Source organism: Phyllobates terribilis, unplaced genomic scaffold (assembly GCF_046119375.1).
Source record: "Phyllobates terribilis strain yellow unplaced genomic scaffold, ASM4611937v1 Scaffold_4__5_contigs__length_816908805, whole genome shotgun sequence".
Lineage (NCBI taxonomy): Eukaryota > Metazoa > Chordata > Amphibia > Anura > Dendrobatidae > Phyllobates > Phyllobates terribilis.
In genome coordinates, this window is record NW_027362764.1 from 723,713,537 (window position 1) to 723,722,717 (window position 9,181).

Here is a 9,181-nt window from a genome sequence, read left to right on the forward strand (position 1 = left end):
AGCAGAGCTACGACAGCACGAAAAGCCGCCGGCAACCCCACTAATAGTGAGAATAAGGGGATGTGAGCGCAGACACCGGCACAGGCATCCGGCAGTGTACGGCGAGCACCAACACTACACATGTTACCAGAGAAGGAAGCTACAAACACAGGTCTGATTGTGGAGGACTGTGCTGGAGTTCACTACTGACCCCACTGACGCCACTACTGGAATGCCGCAAAATAATTACAGCTCATTCACTTAATACGGCCTGTCACCGAATATAGAGATACATGGCTGGCAGAGTAAGACAGATGAGAGATAGATGAGAGAGATGCTTTGGCAAAACTAATGTTTATTTGGTCCTGCCAATAAAGCTTCTTTGAATTGAATTGAGAGAGAGATGAGTTAGATAATAGAGATAGATAGATAATAGATAGATAATAGAGATAGATAATAGATAGATAATAGATAAAAGATAGATAGATAAATATAAGATAGATATATAATAGATAGATATTAGATAGATAATATATAGATAGATGCATGATAGATAGATATGAGATAGATAATAGAAAACAGATATATGGATAGATAGATAGATAGATATATACAGTAGATAGCTAGATAAATAGATAGATAGATGATACATAGATAGATAGATAGATACAAAGATAGATAGATAGATAGATAGAAAGATAATAGATGATACATAGATAGATAGATAGATATATACAGTAGATAGCTAGATAAATAGATAGATAGATGATACATAGATAATAGATAGATACAAGTAGATAGATAGATATATGATAGATGTTAGATAGATACATAGATAGATAGATAATAGAGTTTATTAATTAGATAAGTTATAGTCAGATACTAGGTTGATGGATACATTTGCTCTGTATAATTAGTAATTTACTAGATACAAAAAAAAACCCAGAAGAACTTCATAGTGAGATCTGTTTGTACCACTCAGGCCTGATACCAGAGAACAAAAGCATGTGCCCTGACATTTTCATCCTGTTCTGTAGCTAAACTTGCTACATTGTGATCATAGATAATACATGTAATTTATAAATGACAATAAATGCATAGACTGTATAGTAAATGCACAACATATTGCTAATTTTGGAGGGTTAATAGTGATATGTTGTACTACGCTGCAGCCTATGGCAGTGTTATATCCTCATACAAGCATCATTTGCTGAAGACTCCCCTCCCCCACACTTTTTAAATTACTGTGTTTTATTGGTTATTAGAGACTTGCTCAGCTCACCTGGAGACATCAGCTGATCACTGTAGGTCCCAGTAACAAGACCTTGCTTGTGATCAGCTTTCCTCCAGTGACCGGGGAAGGTCCTGTCCCCTCTAATTCTCACCGCTTTCTTATAAGTTCTAGTAATGAGAGGATGGAGATTACAATAAGCCCCCTTCATCTAGATAAATGAGTCTTGCAAAGGTTAGCTCCTGCCCTGATCCTATCTTCCAGGTATGTTTGGTGACATTTGCTGGGGATAGCTGCCCTATATATAGAGGATAGCACATTATTTATACTCTCTGCTCTTTCTGGAGTGCATCCCTCCTAAATACGGGTGTGAGCAGAAGACACAAAGTAACAAACAAGTATAAATAAATAAACAAACAAAGTAACCAGTGGAGCGAAACTTAACAACAATCTTGAAACTCTGTTCATAAGAAAGTTCCATTCTAAAAAAAAAAAAAAAAATTAAGCCCAGCTCATGAAGGGGCACTTACTTTTTGCAGCCATTGAGTGTAATTTTCCATCACATGTTCCAGATGTTGGATTTTCTGCGACGGAAAATCCTGATCCATTTGTGGTGCGTCCCTCTGTAAAGCATTGGCATTATACTGGTCGGTGGTAGTTGTGCCCTCGCGACAATTCCCATCATGTTCAGGAAGGATAAAAGTGTAAGTGCACTGCCCATGTTGGATGCGATTGTATCTTCTTCCATTGCCGTCTGTCCCTTTCCTTTGCACGTTGCCCTCTGTATTTGCAATAAGTGCAAGGCAAATGCTGAATACTATTCCGGATGCCATCCCCGTCCAGAACTGCCTTCTAAAATGTCAAGTTTCCCTTGCAAGATATACAAGAAGAAGTCAAAGCCTGGAAAGAACCACAAGTCGTTGTAGGAGAAGTCTCCAGCTGCACAATTTGATTTCACCCCTGTGATATCTTCAGCTCCAATAGATATATTTAGTGCAAGGATCTATTGTGTATCCTCATTTGCAGTCTAAAGATTAACCAGTCGGCTGCACACATGGAAAGCCCTGGTCCCCTTTTTGCCTGTACTCTGGCTGCAGCAGATCTGTTATTTCCACTCCAGACCCTCAGAGTTTTATTAAGGCATTCAAGCTGGAAGCAGCCTAAGAGATGGCTTGACAGGAATTTGAGTGCGCCCCTATGCAAAGCGTAGCTGGTGGTTTAAGGAGAAAGATATCAGTTTACAAAGTGGCTGCATGCATGACCTCAATCAGGCTTATTCTACAACACAACTAACAGCCCGAGAAAAGGCACTTTGTCCTTGTCAGCGGATTAAGACTCATTATCCTTCTGTAAAATTATTATTATTTTTTTTTTTCAGGGACCAGACACAATGGAAGTGAAGGTGACACCTTCATTAGGTTAATGATGCAGAATTAGACCGGCTAAAGGGGTTGTTTTCCGACCACTTTGTCCAGACTGGACAATGATGGTTGCAGCGTACATCCACCTCTGGGACATGCACGTCTTGAAGATTAGGAGTTTACAGACAGGTGCTGTAAAAACAATTGAATTAGCAGACAATGAGGGCGGTTAGGTGACATTGCTTCGGCGCATAAACACCACCGAAAGCAAACAAGGGTTCGTTATAGAAATCGAAATGATAAAAAGTCATAGTTCCTGGACGTTAAATGCTTAGATAATTAAATAATCTGGACTGTCAGACATTGGTGATAAAATATGGGAAAGGTTAGAGTTAGAGGATCTCAACTAGTGATGAGCGAGCATGCTCGTTACTTGAGATTTACGAGCATGCTCGAGTGCTCGCTGAGTATCTTCGGCATGTTCGGGTGTTATGTTTGAGTTACTTCGTGCGCATGATTTGCGACTGTTTGACAGCTTTAATACATGTGAGGAATGCTTGTTTCTTAGGCATTCCTCACATGCATTGAAGCTGTCAAACAGTCGCAAACCATGCGCACAAAGTGACTCAAACGCAACACCCGAGCACGCCGAAGATGCTCGACGAGCACCCGATGCTCACCGAAAGGGTTAACAGAACATGCTCGCTCATCACTAATCTCAACATTTACCTTTAACATAGTAACATAGTAATTTAGGTTGAATAAAGACCTAGCTCTATCAAGTTCAACCTTCCTTCTTTTCACAAAGTATGATATTGCAGTCCCCATCCCGCAAAACAAGGTAAAACTTCTTTTGATGCATACACCAGTCTAATATGTCCAGGAAATGTCAAAAATCCCATGCTGTGTAATTTGCCATCCACTCTGGTTAGTTTTTCTTTATCAGTATTCTGCAAGCACTATACGTGTTGGAACTTCCTTTCCCCTTAATTCCTTGCATGCAATAATACTACAATTGACCAATGACTTGCATGTCCTGAATTGGAAGCTTACTTCTCGGTTACACCTGTATGCAGTTTGACAGACAGGAGAGCAGGAGCCACAACTTGTAGAAATGCTCCCACTTCCTGTAATTCAAAACCCAAGAAGAAAAGCAAAATGAGCATATACCCTGTAGTAAATAAAATAAGTAATAGTAATGGAACATATACATAACATGAGTATTTATTTATCACTATTTTGATCAAAAAAGTGTAAAAGTCATCACAAGGCGACAAGGTTTACCCATCAGGATAGTTCTATCTTATCTCTACTATTAAAACGTCACCTTGTGTCAACTAAACCTCAATATAGATAAAGGAAGAGCAGGACACAGGCCGACTGTTCAGACACCAGCTCATCGGAAGCCATATAAATAATATATATGATATAATATAGATTCATCTTGTCATCTCTGCTGCTAGAAGCTTGACAACAGGCAGAAGATAGCAAGTTAGACAAAAAGGAGGCACCTACTGTAGTGATCATCTCAGCACTTTTCAGGGAGTTTTGAAGGAATACAATATAATTTTTAAATACAGTATTTCACTAGTCTACCAAAACAATTAATGGACAATGCTACATGATGATATGTTGTCTATATTGTCCTTATACATAAGGTCACTGTGTCCATTATGTAACATTGCCAGCAAGAAGCAGAAGGGGATGTACGAAACCTATGGCTGTAACGGAAGAGGAGAGCTTATTGAAAAGTTTACTATTTTAATATTTTATATCCATAGAATCCAGTGGGGTGCCAGCTAAACTGGCATGAGCACCAGGTAAATGTGTGGCCATTGGTCTTTTCTTGGTTAGTCACCATTGGACTTGTCTTGGTCGATGGCCTTTAGGCTTATCTTGGTCTTAGTTAAGGGCCATTGGGATTGTTTTGGTCAATGGCCATTGGGCTTGTTTTGATCAATTGCCATTGGGCTTGTGTTGATCAATGGCCATAAGGCTTGCCTTGACTAGTGACCATTAGGCTTGTCTTTATCAATGACCATTGAGCTTGTCTTTGTTAATGACCATTGAGCTTGTCTTGGTTAATTGCCATAAGGCTTGTCTTGGTTAATGGCCATAATGCTTATCTTGGTCAATGACCATTAGACTTGTCTTGATCAATGGCCAATGGGCTTGCCTTGGTTAATGGTCATTATGCTTGTCTTGGTCAATGTCCATTGGCCTTGGCTTGTCTTGGTTAACAGCAATCTGGATAAATACGCTCTATACTTGTCAAACCAAGTGTGAGATACAGTTGGTAAAATAAATATTTAATACACTTCCGATTTTGCAAGTTTTCACACCTACAAAGAATGGAGAGGTCTGCAATGTTTTTGTAGATACACTTCAACCGTGAGAGACAGAAAAAAAAACAGAAAATCACATTGTATGCAAAGACACCTGGCCAAGACCAAAGAGCTGTCTAATGACACCAGGGAAAAAATTGCAGACCTGCACACAGCTAGTATGGGCTACAGGACAATAGGCAAACAGCTTGGTGAGAAGGCAACAATTGTTGGCACAATTATTAGAAAATGGAAGAAACACAAGATGACTGTCAATCCTCCTTGGTCTGGGGCTCCATGCAGGATCTCGCCTCGAGAGGTAAGGATGATTCTGAGAAAGGTCAAGAATCAGCCCAGAATTACATGGGAGGACCTGGTCAATGACCTGTAGAGAGCTGGGACCACAATTTCAAACATTGCCATTAGTAACATACTATGCCGTCATGGATTAAAGTCCTGCACAGCACGCAAGGCCCCGCTGTTCACGCCAGCACATGTCCAGACCCATTTGAAGTTCGCCAATGACCATCTGGATGATCCAGAGGAGGCAAGGGAGAATGTCATGTGTTCAGATGAGACCAAACTAGAACTTTTTGGTATCAACTCCACTCGCCGTGTTTGGAGGAAGAAGAAGGATGAGTACAACCCAAAAAACACCGTCCCAACTGTGAAGCATGGTGGGGGAAACCTCATACTTTGGACGACTGCACCGTATTGAAGGGAGGATGGATGGGGTCACGTATCACAAAATTTTGGCCAACAATCTCTTTCCCTCAGTAAGAGCATTGAAGATGGGTCATGGCTGGATCTTCCAGCATGACAATGACCTGAAACACACAGCCAGGGAAACTAAGGAGTGGCTCCGTAAGAAGCATTTCATGGTTCTAGAGTGGCCTAGCCAGTCTGCAGACCTGAACCCAATAGAAAATCTTTGAAGGGAGCTGAAACTCAATGTTGCCCAGCGACAGCCCTGAAACCTGAAAGATCTGGAGAATACCTGTATGAAGGAGTGGGTCAAAATCCCTGCTGCAAACTTGGTCAAGAACTACAGGAAACATTTGACCTCTGTAACTGCAAACAATGGTTTCTGTGCCCAATATTTCTGTTTTTCTATTGTAGCAAATACTTACTTCATGCAATAAAATGCAAATTAACTATGTAACAATCATGCAATGTGATTTTCTGGTCTTTATTCTTAGATTCTGTCTCTCACAGGTGAAGTGTACCTACAATAAAAATTACAGAACTCTCCATTCTTTGTGTGAAAACTTGCAAAATCGGCAGTGTATCAAATACTTATTTTTCCTACTGTATATATTCTATGATTATGGGTGATCATCAGGCCACAAATGCTTTAATTGTTTTCTATTCAAACACAATCATGTGATATTTTACATTGTTCAAAATAAAGAATTTTTAATTTTAAAAGATGGCTGGTGCTGCTATGTATTTTTTTTTCTTTTTTTGCATCAAGTGTAAGATAAACAAGTGTGACTGACACTCAAGGGACCCCAATACTTGGAGCCAACTGCCACCCACTGTGAGTGAGACCATAAAAGGTATCAACTAAACCATTAAACATTTTTGATATGTTGTATCTCCTGTTCAGTGTAGTTGATTTTAGTTCCCAGTCTACCACAATCACTAAAACCAAGAACAGAAGTGCTGAACTTATCCTTCAACAGGAGCAGCGTGTTGATTGGTTTAATAGAAAGCCTATGAGTTTCTAATCTTCTTTGCTCACGCTGAAAGAATTATCGTTGTTTTTATTTATTTTTTCATAACTCAGTAGTACATTTGAAAATAAGAAACTTTGTAATATATCTTATTAAAGAAATCTGCTTCTTTCTCCTCCAGGACTGGTCATTCATCCTCAAAATTCTCAAATCACGTTAAAATGTGTCTTCGGTGAATGCAAATTTTCCCATTACTGAGATAAGAAATGAGAGTTGGTGCTCATAAAGTTCTATGGAGAACTGTAGCTGTTGTTTCAGGAGAACTTGCAGCAGAATCTCTGTATCTGTCTCTAGCTCCTTCCCTCTCTTAGAATTTTAAAAGCACCAACTGCCTTCTCCTATCTTAGTAATGGGAAAACCTGTTATTACTAAACACAGATTTTATCCATAAATTAAAGAGGATTTGCTATGTAATCTGAGGACAGCATGAGGTAGGTTTTAAAACACAGAATTCAAAAATGTATCACTTATCAAGCTGCGTTCTGTTTATTTATCATGAAGGTTTTATCACTAGGAAATTATCATTGCTGAGCTGTGACTAGCTGGCACAAGAGCACTGGTCTGACCACGCCCCCTCCTGTGATAAGCTATTCACTGTCAATAGACAATGTACATAGCCTGATTTGGGCGGGGTTAGATTTCTCACCACTGCTTCATCCTATATTTAAAAGCTCTGATTGTGTCACAACTGCTGCACCCAGTAATCTAAGTGATACATCATTGGAATCAGGGTCTCTTTGCCTACATCATGCTGCTCTCAGATGAGGTAGCAAAAGCTTGCTGACAGATTCCCTTTAAGAGTAGAAGATCAATCCAGGAAGAGTAAAAAAACCTGAATTTTCTTATAATATATATTATAAATTTTCTTACTTTCAAGTGCACCAATGAGTTATGTAATAAAAATTAAAATTGACGGTTACTCTTTAAAGTATGAGCAAACAGTTGGGGTCTCAGGTCAAAGAATCCCAGCAAACAGCAAAGACTACAATGTGTTGAAAATGTTTAAAAATATAGTTAAATTAATGCTGGAACGACATGGTAACACTACATCTAATGATTGTCAATGGGGTCACCAACTGCATCTACTACATGCCCATGGCAGAGAATTCAGCCCAGTCATATTTTCTATCACTGCCGCAAGTGATGCCCAACCTTGCCTCCCTGGACTTCTACATAACTTTTACATACATATGTGACCTGTCCTGAAATAGTCGCGTGTCATCAAGGCACAAGAATGTTTTTGGACTCGCCATCGTACGAGCAAAGTCACCGGGCAGCCCTGGCCTAAAGGGACTTCTGAAGGTTGGACGGTTTTAAAGCTCTCCGAACAAATGTTGTTGCCACTGTTTACAAAGCTCTTAACCTATTCCAATATTATCCAACCAAAGTCATTTACTAAGCGGCTGAAATAACTCCGCAGAGTCATTTCTCACCCCGGGGAAGCCATTAATCTCTTGTGACTGAAATGACACCTTTTAGCAAATACATCTCATTGTGTTCTCCGATAACTATGCGGAAAATATAAGAGCTGTTATTGTTTATAGGTTAATGAATGAATCCGTAGAAATGTGATTTCCGAGCGTGGCCCTCTCATTCTCAGCATTCTGTTTGGTTAGTGCGGGATATTTGGTTTATGTTCTACGAGGACTGACAATCTTTTTTTTTTCTTTGGCCGAGCCTCCGGCAATCAGTCCAGCGACAGATGATGAATGAGACGGCAGCGGCTTATGGAGTAATTGTGAGGAAAGCTATTAGACGAGACCCCCTTGTGGTGTTTCTCAGGAAAACACTCCAGCTCTTCTCTATGGCCTTTCTATTTTAGACATGACACAGGACGTCGCTTGTTTGTCTTTTCCGGGAGGTGCAAGGGTGCTTTAACTTTGGGACCTTCAGCTCCTTCCCTCATTTATCACTGGTCAAAAAAAAAAAAACTCCAAACACATTACTTAAATAATTAGCCTTCAATGGAAAGAAAGTAATGTCACCGGGAGCTAAAGCGTAACCATCATCAGCTAGGAACTAGAGTCAACTGACCCCAATGCAAATAATGGCGACCTGCTATTTGAGAGATTTGCACAACTGCTTTGTCCAAAATATCGACCTTGTTGTTAATGTGATCTGCAGAGTAAAGGAAATACCATTGGAACAGTTTGACTTCTATATTGTTTTCTTTGGAAGGGTTAACGGTATTTAATTATCGGTTTCATCTGCGGGTATAACCTCCAACATCTATAAGGTTAATGTCAGAGTAATAGCTTTCTTCCATCCATGATACTTCATTAAATCCCCATATATAAACACTGTGTGTTTTCATTCTAGATATGTTTTTCGAGAATCCCAAAAAGTTAGGCTAGGTTCACATTAATAGCGCTGTCCTCTGAGCACTAAATTGAGGTTTCTGTCGGAATCCCCATGAAAATTATTGTAACGAGAACTCTGATGGAGCCGTTCACTTGAAGGGAACCTAACAACTGATACATGTTGCCCGATCCACAGGCCGCATGTATCAGGCACTGGCTATACGATCTCAGCCACGTATGTTTAACCCTG

The 9,181-nt window shown here is 39.8% G+C and overlaps 1 protein-coding gene across 1 annotated transcript in view; it reads right to left on the minus strand.

The window, feature by feature from the left end:
• Window positions 1–2,425, minus strand: part of ANGPT1 (angiopoietin 1) — a 490,004-nt gene extending 487,579 nt beyond the window's left edge. Inside the window, exon 1 of the mRNA XM_073679768.1 lies at window positions 1,741–2,425. Coding sequence (XP_073535869.1) covers window positions 1,741–2,043 — 303 coding nt within the window. The 5' untranslated portion in view covers window positions 2,044–2,425. The remainder of the gene's footprint in view (window positions 1–1,740) is intronic.
• Between the last annotated feature and the right edge of the window lie 6,756 nt (window positions 2,426–9,181).